The 19,553-nt window shown below is 37.6% G+C and overlaps 1 protein-coding gene across 1 annotated transcript in view; it reads left to right on the forward strand.

Annotated features, from left to right (window-relative positions):
- The window catches only part of LOC120530526 (calglandulin-like), a 60,458-nt gene extending 41,392 nt beyond the window's left edge, over positions 1–19,066 (forward strand). The window contains exons 3-5 of the mRNA XM_039754951.1: positions 39–183; positions 17,564–17,664; positions 18,816–19,066. Coding sequence (XP_039610885.1) covers positions 39–183; positions 17,564–17,664; positions 18,816–18,859 — 290 coding nt within the window. The 3' untranslated portion in view covers positions 18,860–19,066. The remainder of the gene's footprint in view (positions 1–38; positions 184–17,563; positions 17,665–18,815) is intronic.
- The last annotated feature ends 487 nt before the right edge of the window (positions 19,067–19,553 follow it).

A 19,553-nucleotide genomic window follows, 5' to 3' on the forward strand; every position in this document is an offset into this window, starting at 1 on the left:
AATGTTTGGTAAATTATTTTTTTTCTTTGTCAATGCAGGCAAAGGAACATTTAGCTGTGATAGCTTCCTGGAACTCATGGCATTATATCATGAGAGAGCAAAAAACCAAGATGCAGAACTTCGTGCAGCATTCAAAGTGTTCGACAAGGAAAGCAAAGGCTATATTGACTGGGACACTCTCAAGTAGGGACACAATATTCTTCCTTTAAAATTAACTAGGTGTAGCATGTGTCTTTCTATTCCATCTTTTGTTTTCATTTAACAAAACTACATTTAATCCTTAACAAAGTGAAACCTATTAAACATAATTATTTGCATATACTCAACAGGGAAATTTTGGTGTTTATTGTCTTTTTTTTGAAGCCTCCAAGCTTAGCACATCTAGTCAATTTTTAAGTTTTCTTGCATGCATCTATTATGCTTTTTGCATGTTTAAAAAATTGAGTTTACGGTATTTTATCAGCATGTTTTTGTTTATCATATCAATGTTCATTATTATTTGACTATAGCTGCACTCTATATTTGTAGAACCAATTAAGAATAATTTCAGAGGTTTCTTATTTGTTAAAGCATTGAAAACAAAATAAGGGTGCTTTCAGGAAACCTTTACCACATTATTGTGTATTTTGGGCCTGTTAAAGAACACTGTATGGAAAGAATCAGTCAGGAATGATGAGGAGAGAGCAATTGTCTTTGGCCAGCACCTGCAAAACTATTCTTTTACTGGGGGTGTCTTTCTGTTACCTCTCCAGTGCACTTGTTGTCACTTTCATTTGCACCAAAGCAGGTGAAGTTGATTAACAATCACTTATGCCTCCTAAATGGACAGATTGATATCCCTGAAGCTTAACTGTTTTGGTGTTAGACTGTGATGATTACGTGTTCCCTTAATTTTGTTGAGTATTATCTTTTAGTTATTTTTTTGGGTTCAGTAAGTTTGCTTTGTACTGCAACATTAATATCTATAATTGTATTTTGCTCTTCTTTATGTATTTTTTTAAGCAAGGGTCTTGTTAGGTTTTTCTCCATGCTTTCACAGTAAGAGTGACATGACTTAAAAAATATAATTGGATTATTTTGTCCTTCTACTTTAAAATGTATTTTTAGAAAAGGCATATGAAATTATTTGCCCCTATTAGATATACTTTCTGTGTAGAGAAGGTAAACTTATGATTTACAGATGACACTAAAACTTGACACAGGAAATACTTAGCTGAAATGCAAAACAATAGACCTGGACATTCTTCAAAAGCTGTAACATGCAATTTAATATAAACAAACATGAGGTGCTACATGAAGGAAAAAGCAACATTAATTTTAAATAAAAATGGTCTGTGATGAACATATGCAACTATTGAACAAAAGATGTCAAAAACTGATAAAGACAAATAAAAATGTTATGTTTATACTATGTTTTGAAAACTGTGTTATATTCTGGTCACAATGCTACAAAACAAATGCAGATGACCTCACATTTCAAGCAGAGAAAGCTTACTTGACCAGACAGTTTTAGGACTCTGGAACAGACTGAATTGTATCTGAAACATTAACTGTGGCTTTAAAAGGAATGTGAATGAGATATTGGGACAACTTACTTATCAGCTTACTGAACAAGCCTGATGAACTGAGTGATCTCCTCAGAAAAATGTAGCAAAAGACTTGAAAAATATACAGTAAATATTAGAAGCAAGATGCTGCATGTATACAGTTAGAAGGAACTTGAAGAATTTCATCCATACACACAAAAATCAAAGTAACTAAGAAATGACAACAACATTGATCAAGTAGGGAAATACAGAAAAAACAGTGTCACACATGCGTGTCTGAGGTTTGCCTTCCAGGCCCATCGGAGGTAAGCACTGTTGCTCCTAAACACAAGGGAGACACTGTCACTGATGGTATCATCTCTTTTTTTTTTCCTCCCACAGCCCTGAGAAACCACCCACTGATTATAACTGTTTCCGCCCCTTCCAGTCCCCCCACTTTAAATTCAAGGCACCCCCAGCAAGGGTCATTTCATTCTGGAGAGAGCAGAATGGAGAACAGGACTCCCACTTGAGTACTGACTATTCTAGAGAACCTTGAATCCTCTTTTAATCTCTACTTTTGCACTAATTGACATTTTGCTATTATATGATGTACCATCGAGCACTTGTTTATTTTGGTCACTATAGATATTTAAAGGGGAGACTCAGTTGGGTCCCCAACATTTTCTCTGTGAGTAGTGTGTTCCCTCAGTCAACAACTCCAGCTAAATTACAACTCACACATATAATTATTCATATCACTTACTGTATCTGTTATTATAATGTGTGTTCACATGACAAACATTAACCCTCAAAGTTGATTAATGTGATTTATGGACTGTATTATAGTTTCCTTTTAAGAGGGCCAATACTTTGCATTTGCACTGTTACTGAAGAAAACAAGAAAAGAAAAACAATCTTATCACTGCCAAAAAAAAATAAACAATAGTCTTAACTTTGTTTTTCACTTTAACACAAAACAGAAATATTTTTCACTTGAAGTCCATGAGGCGAACTGGTCTCTTAACATTTCTACCACTTGTTCATACAACTTCGTCTTCTGTCCACACTGGATGAGGTACAGTATCTCACAAAAGTGAGTGCACCCCTCACATTTGTAAATATTTTATTATAACTTTTTATGGGACAACACTGAAGATATGACACTTTGATACAATGTAAAGTAGTCAGTGTACAGCTTGTTTAACAGTGTAAATTTGCTGTCCCCTCAAAATAACAACACACTGTATATACTGTATGTGTTTGTGCTGTATCAGTGTTTTGGATGTACTGTATGTGTGGTAAATCTTGTTCCATTTTCAATGTCTCCTGATCATGTAAGAGTTTTGTATCAGCTACTTAAAGCTGATCCTCAGGCTAGGACGCTGGATATCTCTGGATCCATGGCTCTTGAGGCTGATCCTCCAATTAATTGTGATCCACCCGATCTCACTGAGATTATTCAGGTGTTGAACCAGCTGAGGGTAGGGAAGGCTGCAGGGATCTGTGGTATCCTGGGTGATCTTTTCCAGGCTGGTGGTAAGGCTGTTCTCCTGACATTTCAAGCAATCTTTGCCATTTGGGAGATGGGTGTCATCCCAACTGACTGGAAAATTGGACTTGTCGTCACTATCTGGAAAGGGATAACACTGCTCTATGTGATGGCTAAGGTCCTTTCTAGGGTCATCCTCAATAGAATCCATGATCACTTGCTGACCTACCAGTGACCAGAGCAGTCTGGTTTTATGCCTAAGAAGTCTACCATTGACCGCATCTTGGCACTGAAGGTTTTCATGGAGCATAAACGCAAGTATCGGCAGAGTTTCTTTGCAGACTTTGTCAATTTTTGTGAAATGTTTCACTCCGTTGATCGAATTGCCCTGTGGGGCATCCTGAGACTTTTCAGGATCCCCTCAAGGTTTCTGGATATCATGGTTGGCCTGTACACTGGTACTGCGAGTGCTTTGCAGAGTGAAAGGTGTGTTCTGTGATCTTCAGAAGAGTCAGTGGAGGATCTGAGGCTTGCAAATGCCCTGGATAAAACCAAGATCCAGGCCTTTAATGACCTCTTAGGCACAACCATCAGCAGTGTATCTGTCTGCGGAGAGAGTATCGACCATGTCGAGAGGTTTACTTATCTCAGCAGTAACATTTATGTCTTTGGTGGCTCTTCCTATGAAGTCAGTAGATGAATTAGGAGGGTCAGGAGGTCACTGGAAAGGGATGTGTGGTGCTCCCAATATCTGTGCACAAGGACTGAGGTCAAAGTCTTTAGAGTCCTGGTAGCTTCTGTCTTGCTATATGGTTACAAGACATGGACACTATCTAGTGACCTGAAATGAAGACTGGATTCCTTTGGTACTGTGTCTCTTCAGAGAATGCTTAGGTACCGCTGGTTTGACTTCACAGAATCCCGAATGAGGCACATTACCTGCATTGTGAGGGAGTGTCTGTTACGGCACTACATCCATGTGGCGCAATCCCCAAGGGTGATCCAACTCGCAGGATCCTCATTGTTGAGGACCCGAGCAGCTGGACCAGGCCAAGGGGACACCCATGTAACATCTGGCTGCAGCAGATAGATGGTTATTTCCGGGGGTGGAACTGGACCACATTTCTACCTGGGATGTTGCCAACTGGGATCCTGAGCTGTTTCATTGTGAGGTAGGTGATGCAACACACTATACCAGCTCATTCGTCCTGAACAGACCTGTCTGTCTGAGATAAAACAGTCACATTTTGACTTATTATTTAAATATGTTTGACTCATGACAACAATTTATGTTATTGTTTTGCATTAGAAGATAGGTAAAACTGATCATTGGTTATTAGGAATTTTTTTCTTTATTGACTACTTCTCATCTTGTGATTCTTCCATTTAGAAATGTCTGTTTCTCTCTTGTGTGCACTGAACAGATACATGTTGATTAGCATATACACTTAAGAATTTCACTGTAATGTGCATACATGACAATAAGTACCCTATAAACCTATAAGAAAAGTTATAAAACTCATTAAGGATAAGTAAAGTATTTCTTCACAGAGAGGAGAATAACAAATCAGTGAATTAGCAAGTGAAATAGCAGTGAATTAACAAGTTGTGTGACAGTAGGACGTTATGGTCCATTAACACTCAAGTAGGTGTTTTTATGGAGAAATTAGGAGGATAGGATTGGTAAGCTTTCTTGTCAAGAATGTTCTCATGTATCAAGTTTTCTAGTGTTTAGTCCATAAATGTCTATGTCCTCATCCCCAAAAGAAAGTTTTTCTGAAGAAAGATGGAAATGTTTCTATGTGGTATTACACATTAAACATTAAATTCCAGTGTGTAAGAAAATTTTTAATGGACAGCCCCCACTGGAATGCCACGGTTTAAGCAATAAAACATAGGCAGAAACAAAGTGTCAATCATTATTCTTTATCTAAATTTTGCAAGAGGCAACAGAATATCTTATTAGCCAAGTGTTGCAAAGAAAAGAGTGTTCTCTGTGCTATAGTTATGCAATTCATTGATTAGATCACACTACCAAGGAATTCATTACATAATCAGATAACTTTAACATGATTGGTTACGCTCAGTTGCTAACAAGATGATGCCTAAAATAACTACAATCAACCCCGACAACTAGGTTGATTGATAGTCCTTAAGAGCATGTGACTTTTGGAGGGTTAAAAGTTCACTCCATGACCAGGATGAACTTTCATTTTTATGTTCTGAATCATACCTGATTGATTCGTAAGTTTGCTATCAACAGGAAACATAGTGTATAACAATAAACCAATGATTATACCTTAAAATATAATATTTCCTTTTATACTCTATACATAAAATAACTAAAAATGCAGCTGTCATAGTGAAAATAACATAACAGCATCAGCCTTTAAGTATAAGCTCAAAAGGATATGAGACTCAGACACATGCTAGTTGCACATTGGACCATGGTTCAAATTAAACTCTTACACCAGTTCAGGCTTTTTTGGTATTGTGGAACAGAGCTGCTTTTTTGGGAAGCACCATTATGTTTATTACTAGTTATTGGAGTCTTTTAGCATGTTGTTTTGACTTGCTATTTAATTCTTCTTTTTCTGATATGTGTTATGATTAGCTACTTTTTTATTTATTTATTACTGGCTTTTCCTTGGACTTTTTTCAAAGGTTCTATATGTAGAACATATTTTTGGACCCCATTAAATCTATTTTTAACAAATGTTTTTGTTTTAGACTGCATAACATTCAAAAATAAAAAAAATAAAGGTCAATGTTGTACACTTCTTGGTTATGGGAATTTTCTATGCTATCTTTTGAATACATTTCATCTCTTGATTCTTAAAAAAAACAATTATGTCTGTACCTTCAGGTGGCAGAACACTGTGATTAATACAAATTTTTCCTTGCTTTTTAGTGTACAGCCATACACTTTCCCAGAGGTTCTTAATATCACAACATTAGATATCCTTCACGGAGATCATGTGGCATGCTAACAGTGATGACAATGTAATACTTTGCTGTGTCCACCCCATGTTTTTCAACCCTTCCACTATCTCAACCCCCAACAATAACTACTATTTAAATTATTGGAATATCTGACTTGTCCTCTTTGATAAATATCCCAGTTATAATGCAGAAATTGTTCATAAGCCTTTGACTCACCAAAGAAATCTCTGAAGCATCAGGCTCCAGATACTGGGTGATAATGAAAGATCACTTATACCTTTGGAAAAAGTGTGCCTTCATGTGGTGAATCTGGAATATGAATGATGATATGTAATACAAGGTCTAAATTAAACTAACTGCTCCTGGATCATACAAATGCACACAACACTAGTATGCAAGCTGATCATTTTAAATAAATGGCTATCCAAGAGATAATTATTTTGTTTATAAGACATTCTCAGATCATGTGGCCTAGCAATGCATGTGCGTCATGAAATTGATTACAAGTTGGATCTTGCCCTGAGTACATTTTAGACAAATTTATATAAAATATATGTGAGCAGTGAACAGTTTCAAAGTGAATTATAGTGTGCTTAGTGCATATTGAACTGGAACATATATTGTAAATTGCTGTATTCTACTTGTTTGCTGAAATGTTAAAGGATATATTCCCTTTCTCAACATTTCCTTGGATCATTAAGGGTTGCATTCCTAAAGTTCTTATTGAGTCCGGAGATGATCTGTAGTGTGATGGTGTAAAATCTTCTTACATTTACTAACAAGAGTCAGTTGCATACTAAACAATATCTCATCAAGGATGGATATAGGTGAAAGAAAAAGGAAATTTTGTAGGCTGTTTTTGTGAACTTTCCAATTTGTTTATAAAAAAAACCCACTGGAATTAAATTTAGAACATAATAGGTCAAAAGAAACAAATACATTATCAATATATAGATCTCTAGATGTCTGTAGCGATTCCCATAGATTAAATTCAGCAGTTGTTGAACAGGGCTGGAATAGGTGGTTGTCATATAGTGGTGCATTTTTTTATTTTATCATGATGCTGCCCACTTCCTCACCTCATAGTGCCACTGCCACCATGCTTCACTTTAGGAAAGGTATTATGTAGTTGATTATCAGTTCTGGTCTTGGCCAGGCACAGTGTTTGGATTTCTGCCTAAAGAATTCAGTTTTTGTCTCATCACACCAGAAAATCTTTTTCCTCATGCTCTTAGAGGAAGCCTTCATATACCAGGTCTATATATGGTGCAGTTTAAATGAAAAACTATTGCAAATGATTGATCACAGCATCACGCTCTCAAAGCAAACACAATTCAGTTTTTCTTTTGTAATTCTAAACAAATTCCATTAATGGATGAAAGTCTTTGACAGTCTGGGTTAGCTCTGTGTTCCATGTTGCATTCAGGAGCCTGTTGAACCCGAACCATTGATAGTCATGTATCAAGATTAGCTGGGCAAATGAGGACACACACATGCTGTAAGGAGTACATGTAGAAAGTGTCTCGCGCTTTTATTACTGCCCTTCAAAATAAAATCAAACAGTGTTTTAAAAGTGCAGTGATTCAAATCAATTCAATACTTATACCATAAAATCGAGATTAAAACCACAATCATTTAAGAACGTGAACCCCAGTGCTTCCTTCTAAAAGTCTATGTCTTCTCGGCTTACCCTCTACGGATCCTGTAGCACAAGGAGACATCCTTCCAACAGGTGCAGTCAACCATTTATTCCTGCCTTGGGTCCCCATTTCCAGGCCTTAGGCATCCCTGACGTACTGCGCTGAGGCGCACACCCATCTCCCACCATCAGTCCTTTGCTTTCCATGGGACACACAGCATAACAGGCCACTCTCCTCCATTGATCAATAGGAATACCCCTCTTCAGCCCCAGGCTCCTTGTCCTGAGGCTTGACTCCGAGCACCTGCCTTTTGTTCCTCCACACCAGCTTTCTTTTCCCGATCCTGCCATTCACTCTTTCTTTTCTTTCATTTTAACCTCTGTTCTGTCTTTGTTATTCTCAATTGTTCCTTTCTCCTTTTTCTGTCCCATTTTCTCTTTATATAGCTTGATTGGGCACAGGTGCAATGCACCACTACCTCTGAGGCACAAGTGCGGCACCTGACTGATCCACTCCCCTTGCACGTGAGTGCATGACCAGCCAAGCACCATGGTCAACCCTGGAGAGAAAGATGCTGGTACTCACCTGCAGACATTTCAAGCCTTTACACTCTCAGTTGTAATTATTTATGCAGTAAAACAGAAGAGGAATATATACATTTTTACACTACAAAAAAATGCATTTTGACTTCTTTTGTCATTTTAAGTTCTTGACTGATAAAAATGTGTTGTAGCTGCGTCTTTTCTAGATTTCTAAAATCAAGAAGCTACTGGGTTGGAAAGTAGGATCCAGTATGAGTAAAACGTGTAACAAAAGAAATTCCTCAGTCTAATAAAGTTCATTTTAAAAAGGTTTAGTGAAAATTTAAAAAGGAATAAATCACAAAAATTCAGAAAAAAGTTATTACACACTCGGAATAAAAGGCAAAAAAGAGGTTTCTTCACTGTTTCATTGCAATCTTAGTTTTCTCATGTTAAACTTAAGTTACTTTCTATACTTGAAAGTTTTGTTATTTCTCATTGACAAACTTACATAGATTTCACTTGAGTACATTGAGTATGTTCTGTATGTATGGTACAGTTTTCATATAGTTTGCCTTTCATGAATTACCAGCTATGAGGCAAATCATGAACTGGAACTAGTCTGTTGTCAGAATGGCAAAAAGTAATTAAAATATTCCATTTACAATTTAACTTGTAGGGGTTATAATAGAATCTTCCATTGACCATGCACTAATAATATAGGCAAACATTTTAACATAACTAAGAAAATACTTCAATCAATTTAACATAACTTAACTAACAAATGGCTCTTACATGTGTTGTTTTCCTTTTCACTAATAAATACTGAAGTAGGTTTCTGCCCGGAGGCAATGCAAAACTGGAAATTTGTGAGTGTATTTTTTTTAATTATTAACCCATATGCTAACATTTAAAGTAAAAATATAAATAAATTGCTATGATACTGGAGTTTCCACCAAAGCAAAAATGACTGAGTGCTCCAAAAGAAGCTAGAGAGTGGGCCAGGACCTTAACTGGTCTGCTTGTTAGAGGCTCACTTAGTACAGGCCCCAAACACTACTTACTGGTTTCAACTGGAGAAGGCAATAAAAACAGAAAGCTAGAAAAACAACTAGTAATGTAAGAAAAAATATAACAAAAGCTTCACAAGGAGATGTATGACCATAAACTATCAGCTTGAATGAACAAGGCAAAAACAGTCAAATCAAATCAAAGGTACATTTTTATTGTATAATAGTAACAATGAGAGCAGCTCACTACTTAAAATGTTTATTTTGGGAAGTGGCCAGGATTGAAGCCGCGACCTGTTGATTATGTATTTCTTACCACTGTACTACCAAAGCAGGTGTGTCAACGAAGTACACTAACACAATTTGTTTTTCTTCGGTTATATTTTTGAATAGCAAAATACTTGCGCTTCGCAGCGGAGAAGTAGTGTGTTAAAGAAGTAATGAAAAAGAAAAGGAAACATTGTAATAATAACGTAACATGATTGACATTGTCATTGTCATGAGTGTTGCTGTCATATATATATATATATATTTATACATATATATACACACAAACAGATATATACATATACACACATATATACAGTATATATACATATACATCCACATATATATACATATATATGCATACATAAAGACGTTCGCTGGTGGGGAATGGCGGGGTACTAACCTTTCTCCTTTGTTTTCGAGAAGTAAAGACGCTCCGCCATAAGGCACTGTCCCGCAGTACGTCCACTTCCGCCCTTCCTCCGCCATTTTCCCTGACGTCAGCAGTCCCGTCATCCCTCACGCCTCCTTCCCAGCATTCCTCCACTTCCGGCTCCTCCCATATAAAATGGCCGCCGACGTATAGTATGGCGTCGCGCAGATGAATGTTTTGTTTTCTCAGTTTGACCCGTTTTTTTTGGTTGTCTGTGGATTGTAGACAATATACGGGGCCGGAAAAACCCCAAACCTTTTTCTGTTTTGCTCTGAATCCTTTACAATACATACACACACACACATATATATACATATATATGCATATACATATGTACATATATACACATATATATACATATCCATATATATATATATATATATATATACTGTATATATATATATATATTAGGGGGGACTCGATTAAAAAAATTAATCTAATTAATTAGAGGCTTTGTAATTAATTAATCTTGATTCATCGCATGTAATCGCACACGTAAATTTGCCCCAAAGCGCAAATGTTTTTTTTAATTTAAAAGGGTTTTAGTGGGCGACAGAATCAAATAATAGACATGGACATGAATATTGTAAACTCAAGCTCTTTTAATTTCTGAAAAAAAAATGCATTTAAACTGCATTTCAATTCAAATTAGAATAATCATCTGTGGCTAAAATTGGGCAGACTTAAAAATAAAGTGGTATTCTAAGTACTTTAAGTACATGTTCAGAATTGGCTTTAAATAATAAGAAAAAATTCAACATAAAGTGCAGTTTTTCATCTTAAAAAAATAAGGCAGAAACATAAAAGTTAATTTGACCAGCTTCACCTTTAAACTCTGAGTAACCTTAGCCAAAATTATTTTGTACATTAGGCTAAAACAGTGTGATCATTGAACATTTTGTAATTAGATGTAATTAAAATTACTAATGGTCACGGATGTCCAATGATCCCCAATAAGAGCCAAAAAGTCCGCTTTCTAATTTTGCTTGCTTTTCAGTGTCATAAAGCTGTTGAATTTTACTTGAAATAGTCTCTCTCTATGGCAGTTGAAAAGTTGGATGACCTGACGCTAACTGTAGCACATTTTCTAACCCCCTATCTTCCAGCACTGTTAGTCCAAAGCAATCCATTTTGCATGAGAATTTGTAAGTTTGACCGATGTTGAATAAGTTTGGTCCTGAAGCCAGTCATTTCATCAGTTTTGGGCTGCCGACATCTTATGTTGGTACTCAAACTGGTACTGCTAGTGCTAACAGCATACACAGTTTCTGTGTTCGCTGTAACATGTTTTGCATTTAGATGGTACTGTAAGGTTGAAGTGCCTCGGTGTTATGCAAACTCCTTTTTGCACAGTTTGCACAAAACCACGCTTTTATCAAGGCTTCCGTCGGGTAGTCTTTTGAAATTAAAATTTTCCTCCAATCAGTCCTAGCAACACGCTTTCTTCCGACTCTTATATTTTTGTAGCTCTGATGTGTGCATCAATGTAATCGGTGTACCAGGAAATCATGCATTGAGAGAAGTTCCCCTTTGCTTGGAATGCAAAGTGTGATTAAATGCGTTATTTTTTAACGCGTCATGGAGCACATGCATCGAAGCTTCTCAGGAAAAGAAAAGATTTTAAAAATAACGTAACACGATTGTCAATGTAACCTTTTGTAAGTAGTGCCTGGAGAATTCAGTGTGGAGAAACTCTAGAGACAGCGTGTGTATTAACTTGTGGATTTTTCTGTGAGTATTTGGTGGCAGTGTGACGAAGTTGCTTTGAAAGACAGCGTTAGCTGCAGAGCTCAGCTCAGAGCGAAATGAGGTGAATGGGAGGGAAGAGGATGACGTCACTCCCCCACCCGCCTCAACTGTCAATCCCCCCACAAACACAGTCTCTCAGAATTTGCATAAGCACAGCCCTTCACCAGCAATTTTAACTTAGTTACAAAGTGATCAAAACTCTCGTTTATACCCTGCGTCCACTCATTAAACTTGTATCCCGCATTAGTCGTGGGCATGACAAATGCCAGTGGCAGCCTGTCTATGAAATTAATTTAAACTTTAGGTTTACACCGTGCTTTGTTTCCGAAGTAGCTGCAGTCATGAATATGCTTGTATGTGTCACTGTGCATGACAAACGGCAGTGGGAGCGTGTCTATAAACTTAATTTAAACTTACGGTTTACACCGTGCTTTGTTTCCGCAGTAGCTGCACTTATGAATATGCTTGTATGTGTCACTTGCTCACATCTTATTGTTTCGCTGCCTTCTCAATTGTATAATGCATGTTTTCTTCAGCGCTTTTTGGATCTCTTCCTTGTTTTCTATGTACTGCGCTCACAGTCAGTTCACATGATTACATGGGAGGCGTGATGATGTCACACGAAACTCCGCCCGCCACGGCCATCGAGCTGAACTCCATTACAGTATATGGAGAAAAATAGGTTCCAGTTATGACCATTATGGGTAGAATTTTGAAATGAAACCTGCCCAACTTTTGTAAGTAAGCTGTAAGGAATGAACCTGCCAAATTTCAGCCTTCCACCCACACGGGAAGTTGGAGAATTAGTGATGAGTGAGTCAGTGAGTGAATGAGTCAGTGAGTGAGTCAGTGAGTCAGTGAGGGCTTTGCCTTTTTTTAGTATAGATAAAAGAGCACTTGTTTTGTTATTCTTGTACCTTTTATGAAAGTCCTTATTTGATATTTGAACTTCCGTCTTCACACATTATACACCTCATGTTAAAATTTTGCTGTTAGTACAAAACATGGAAAATGTTTGTCTTTTAAGTATGTGTTCAACATTTCTTGCATTTCCTGTCATCCTACACTTACAGTACATAGATCTTTGTAGACACAGAACACGCATGAAATGCATGTGCTCCAAATACAATATATTATTTCCCCTATACAGCTCCAGGTACCACATTTTCAGATAAACAAGGCTTGAGCTGTGGTGGTGGGATGGATTTGACAACAGGTTGCTTGCTGCTTGTGCTGATTGACACATTTACAAAACAAAAGACGCTGAATGTAGAGGTGTGACAGGATTGAAGGTGGGCCGAGATTACAAGTTTTTTCATTGGCTTCAGGGATTCTAGTGTTAAAGCTCTCATGGATATATTTTACTGATAACCACAAAAGGAGTGCACACTGTGTTCTGTCTTAGAGGTTTTTTAGCTGAAGTTTGAACTTTGCACTGTCGGTCTTCTACTTTAGCCCCAATAGGTCTAAAATAGTGATAGCACAAAATTAGTCTACTGATGGGTTTTAATTCCTTTCAATCACATTGATAAACATTTTACATGTTGTCTTTTTACCTTGTGCACCAGTTCTTCTTTTGTTTTTTTAGTCAGCATGGACTTTTTAGCACCCAAACTCATCTCCATTACAGGCTAATAGTCCATTTCATAAAAAAAAAATAAAAAATCTTTGTGTATTAAATGGTGCATAGGTTTGTTTATTCAGGTTTAAAGGAGAGGTTTGGGTTATTACTTAATAACCAGTTTAGGAGAAGTTCCAAACTGGGCACTCGTGTATCTTCTGTGACCAAAACAGATTTCAGTATACTGGTCCTAACATTAGATAGGGAGATCAATTTTACAGTTTTATATTTTTATTATGATCATTTAGTAATCTTTGTATACCAAAAGTTGTATGGCAGAAGTTCTACACCAGTTTTTTTATGCTGTTCAACTTGACTACATGTAGTTAGTGTTAGTGTGATGCAAGTGTTCAACTAAAATGAATGTATTTTGCTATGGCAAAGTAAAAACAGCAGTACCAGGTTAATTTTACAAAGGAAAGATTAAGTAAAGACTTTACTACCAAGTACAAACATTTGGAACACATCTGACCTACCATTATATACCAAGCAAGCAGTGTATTTTGCACTGGAGGCACGCTCCCTGAAAAATTGGTTTGCTTATTAGACATATTAGAACAGTTGTAACGTGAACAGGCCATTCTGCTCATAAGCTATATAACTGTGTCAAAAATAAAGGGTTATTTCATTGCCCCATTTATGACACTGCCTAGTGCTCACTGGGAAAAAAAACACGTTTTTCTCAGTTGATTTTGGGGTTTGTCAGGGGTGTGTTCTTGCTCCTACTCTGTTCAATTCTTGTATGGACTGGGTGTTGTGCAAGGTCGTGGGGTCCAGCTGTGGGGCATCTGTTAGTGAAGAAAGATTCACGGATCTTGACTTTGCTGACGATGCTGTGATCTTCGCGGAGTCAATGAAGGCTCTGATTGGGGCGATCGAGAGCGTGGAGCCTGAGTGTCAGGGCTTGCAAGTGACCTGGATAAAAACCAAGATCCAGGCCTTTAATGACCTCTTGGGCACAGTCATCAGCCGTGTGTCTGTTTGCGGAGAGAGTGTCGACCTTGTTGAGAGGTTTACTTACCTTATCAGTGACATTCATGTCTCTGGTGTCTCTTCCTATGAAGTCAGTAGACAGATTGGGAAGCATGGGGGTCATGAGGTCACTGGAAACGGGTGTGCGGCACTCCCGATATCTGTGCAAAACAACAACAACAACATTTATTTATATAGCACATTTTCTTACAAACAGTAGCTCAAAGTGCTTTACATAATAAAGAATAGAAAAATAAAAGACACAATAAGAAAACAAAATAAATCAACATTAATTAACATCAAATAAGAGTAAGGTTCAATGGCCAGGGGGGACAGAAAAAACAAAAAAAACTCCAGACGACTGGAGAAAAAATAAAATCTGTAGGGATTCCAGACCATGAGACCGCCCAGTTCCCTCTGGGCAAAAGGACGAAGGACCAAGTCTTTAGAGTCCTGGTGCTACCTGTCTTGCTATATCATTGTGAGACATGGATGCTATCCAGTGACCTGAGAGAAGACTGGACTCCTTTGGTACTGTGTCTTTCTGGAAGATCCTTCGGTACCATTGGTTTGACTTTGTGTTGAATGAGCGGTTGCTCATGGAGTCCTGAATGAGGTACATTGCCTGCATTGTGAGGGAGCAGCAGTTACGACCCTATGGCCATGTGGCGCATTTCCCTGAGGATGATCCGGCTCGTAAAATCCTCATTATTGGGGACCCGAATGGCTGGACCAGGACAAGGGGTCGGGGTCGCCCACGTAACACCTGGCTGTGGCAGATAGAGGGTCATTTCCAGAGGGTGGGACTGGACAGTATGTCTGCCTGGGGGGTTGCAAACCGGGATCCTGAGTTGTTTCGTTGTGTAGTGGGTGCAGAAACGCACTGTACCAGTGCATTCTCCCCAACTTGACTTGACTTAACTAGTACCCAGAAGGTACATACATATAAAAAAGAAAAATTTATAAAATGTATAAAAATTTATAAAAAAGAAAACACATTGGGGAATACAATTCAAGCTTTCAGATATCATAGTGGAAGTGAGAAAAATGGTTGTGCATTGGCTACAGTCTCTGAAATCCATAACAATTGGATTAAATGGGTTATCTATTATAGAAAGAGCAGAATCTCAACTGAATTTATATTTATGACTTCTTGAACTGACGTTCAGTCAGAGCTTTGCTTTTATTTACTTATGATAGTTTACCACAAATACTTGACCAAATTACTTCTTTTAAGACAGTAGTAGAGAGGGTGGTCATAATCAAGATTAGGCAGATCTCTAGTTTATTAGTGTTGCGCTATGAAGTACTTTTGTCCTTTGCTAATGTCTTCAGTGACACAGTGCAACAGATTATTTTTCATTGGAAACTTGGAGGACACTGTTGTTAATCTTCTGGGAGATGATTCACCCTGTAAAACTCAGACAACCATAAATATTCATTTTATCGTTTTACTGTAGCATAACACTCTAAACTAATGCAAGAGCTGTCCAGCTTCTGTCTGCTGGTTGTCATTGCATCCTCTTCCATTAGTAAGAAGGCTGGTACATAAAGGAAGAGCCTGTAAATCAGTGTAGAGAATACTGCTTGGTTTTGCCCAAGAATAATGGAGAGCAATGGCACAGATGTCAATCTGATGTTACTGATAACAAGCCTGTTGTTACCATTAATTTGCCATCTATGAGTGATAGGTCTCCCATCAACACACATGCTAAAATATTAAAAAAAGTTAAAAATAATCATACTCTGCTGCAGAAAGAAAACCATTCTGTAAAACTATATTATACCTCGGCATTCAAGGGCATTACTTGATACGTGATAAAAGTGGTAGTATGTGGACTTTGCATCTCACAACTAAGACAATAGAGTTGGAGTAAATATGATGTTGAAAGAATTGGCAGCAGTATCTGTGGAAAGATCAACTTTAATATGTACAGGGTGGGCCATTTATATGGATACACCTTAATAAAATGGGAATGGTTGGTGATATTAACTTAAAACCAAGCACACCATTGTTTTTCTTGTGAAATTCCCAATAAGTTTGATGTGTCACATGACCCTCTTCCTATTGAAAAAACAAAAGTTGGATCCAAAATGGCCGACTTCAAAATGGCCACCATGGTCACCACCCATCTTGAAAAGTTTTCCCCCTTTTTCCAGCAAGATGGAGCACCACCACATTATGGGTGTCAGGTCCGAGCATTCCTAGATGAACAGTTTCCTGGAAAGTGGATTGGTCATCGTGGGCCAGTTAAATGGCCCCCAAGGTCTCCCGATTTAACCCCCTTAGACTTTTATCTTTGGGGTCATCTGAAGGCAATTGTCTATGCTGTGAAGAAACGAGATGTGCAGCACCTGAAACTACGGATACTGGAAGCCTGTGCTAGCATTTCTCCTGCGGTGTTGCTATCAGTGTGTCAAGAGTGGGAGAAGAGGGTTGCATTGACAATCCAACACAATGGGCAGCACATTGAACACATTTCATAAGTGGTCAGAAACTTGTAAATAACTCATGAAAGAATAAAGGTACGTTAAAACCAAGCACATCATTGTTTTTCTTGTGAAATTCCCAATAAGCTTGATGTGTCACATGACCCTCTTCCTATTGAAGAAACAAAAGTTGGATCCAAAATGGCCGACTTCCAAATGGCCACCATGGTCACCACCCATCTTGAAAAGTTTTCCCCCTCACATATACTAATGTGCCACAAACAGTAAGTTAATATCACCAACCATTCCCATTTTATTAAGGTGTATCCATATAAATGGCCCACCCTGTATATTTGAGCTAAATGGTGTGCCATCACACCTAGAAAAAAAGAGGTGACAAGAGCTCCCAGAATGTTATTTTGGCCTCCTGATAATATGTTTGTCTAACAATTCTAATATCACCAGAAAGAATCATACCCGATAGACAAGGCTGCACAGCATCCATGTTCTAACTGTGGCCTCCTGATAATATGTTTGTCTAACAATTCGAATATCACCAGAAAGAATCATACCCGATAGACAAGGCTGCACAACATCCATGTTCTAACTGCACATGTAAATGAATAACTACAGAAAGTTAAATTTACTGCCATTTACAGTGAACAAAGTGGAAGAAACTGGGATTTTTAGAAAGAACCCTTGTGGGAATAGCCTTTTTAGTTGTGGATATTGCCTCTATGCATTACCAAGATATTAATAAGTTTTACCCAGATGTGTATTCTCATTTAGAAAATCATGTTTGACCTCCTCAGACTACAAAATGGCAAATTGCAACATTTGAGCTATCCTGAAATAACACTAAACAGGATTCTTCAAAGCACAGAATTTGCTATAATTATTGCAAACTGCTCACTCATTTTATCAATCTTAGTCTTGTTTCATACTTTGTCATATTACAGGTATGTACTCATGAATGCTGGTGAACCTCTTAACGAAGAAGAAGCAGAACAGATGATGAAAGAAGCTGATAAGGATGGAGATGGTACAATTGATTATGAAGGTAAAAAGTAATTTGTATAAAGTTATCATTCATTTGTGTTTGAAGCTCTGTTACATACTGTACCTTCAACCTGAAGCAATAAGCTCAGTTTAGTTTAGCAGTATGACAGAAATCCAATAATGTAGACTTTAATAATATAATAAGAACTCACCGAGCTGCAATAGTTTTAACTGTTTTGAAAATACGTATTAAACTTGAAATGTAGTCTATTCAACAGGTACATCACAGATAGGAAAGGGCAGCACACACATTAAGGGCAAGGGCCTATAAAAGCTTTGAAAAGAGACTCTGGGAAGGGAAGTAGAGGCAGTGGCTCTCAGGAGAAGAGAAAGAAGCAGAAAATGTTCCACCTAAGGCAATAAAAGATACTAAGGCTGCATAATCCACTCCATGATGAGAGGATGAAACTAGGGAAGAAACAGGGAGACAACCCCTTCTTGTCTGCTAGAGCAAATATGGTTCAAGAGCAATTAGCAAAAAGCTACCCAGAAGATGTAGCCTTTTTGACTTACCCAAAGGTACAGTGATGAAGAAACACTGGGAATTTTCCTCAAATGGGCCTTGGTGTGTGGCTAGAAGGTACAGTATATCCACATTTTATATTTTTTTCTCTCATTCTGTCATTATAAAGATGGTCAGACATTCTGTATCAAATGTGAAGTCATCCTTGACCTTTGAATTAATTTCAACCATTGGCCCGACTACTGGCTTTTAAGCTGCTTTGAGTCAAAACGTTTACTGGCTCATCTGATGGGAGCAAAAGAAAGACCGGGTAATAGAAAGAGAGAGAGAGAGAGAGATGCAGGAGATGAGTTGAGAGTGCTAAATTTGCGGGTTAAGTGGGTGAACTTCTCATCTGTTATGCAGGGGTTCACAATCTATGGATATAGAGACAAGGGACCTACAAGTTTATTTCTTTTCCTTCATTAATTTGTTACTGCTTTCTTCCCTTGTTCTATTACTCCTTATTTCTAATTGTTTAAATAATGTATGTTTTTGTAAAGTATATGTTGGCATTATTCTGGGTAAGGGGGGGTTATAGCAATGGTGACCCTTTTGTGTTACACTCTAGTAAAGCACGTTTCTTTTTCCTGAAAATTAATGACTTTGTTTAATTTTATTTTAAAATTTTAAAACTTTATTTTCAACAGAATTTGTGGCCATGATGACTGGTGACTCTTTTAAAATGACATAACAGAACAATCAGCTCCAGTTTCCAGTGGTGGGGACTTCTGCTGCACTATGGCATGAACTGACGCTTCTTTAAATTTGAAAAAATTCAAGTTTGTATACATCCTTCAAATGCCTCAATTCTTTCACACTAATGTATTAAATATATGTTCTAACAGAGGCACCGTATATGACAATTCATAAAAAATAAATTTTCACAGTTTGTAACATGCATGGTGAGTGTGGTCATTCTTGTCTTAGTAAGAAACAATTTCCTTCTTGATTGGCTGCAGAACTATAGAGGATAGCCTGATGTTTGTTCTAACAGGGTGATTTTAGTTCAAATGAAGAAGTGCTTACAGGTCTGTGAACAATCTATAAACCGATTGTTTAAATTTTAATGGTAACAGGTTGTGCTGTGCTTTCTATTGATAATAAACACTAAGCAGGTCATTAAGGAATTACATGCTAAGCTGAGAAGAAGAACTGACAAGGTGATCTTCTCAGAAGCTTTGCTACCCACACCAATCCAGGTAAGACTGAGGAGACTAGAAATTACTACACATGGTTCCTTTATAAATATACTAGGGTGTATGTTTATGCAGCATTGGGATGTATGGGACGTGTACAGACATGACATGCTGCACCTGAAACAAAGGGCAGCATTGTATTGGAGAGGGATATGAGTAATCAAGGATTTGTTAAACTAAAGAATGGTG

The sequence above is a fragment of the Polypterus senegalus genome, chromosome 6 (assembly GCF_016835505.1).
Source record: "Polypterus senegalus isolate Bchr_013 chromosome 6, ASM1683550v1, whole genome shotgun sequence".
NCBI lineage: Eukaryota > Metazoa > Chordata > Cladistia > Polypteriformes > Polypteridae > Polypterus > Polypterus senegalus.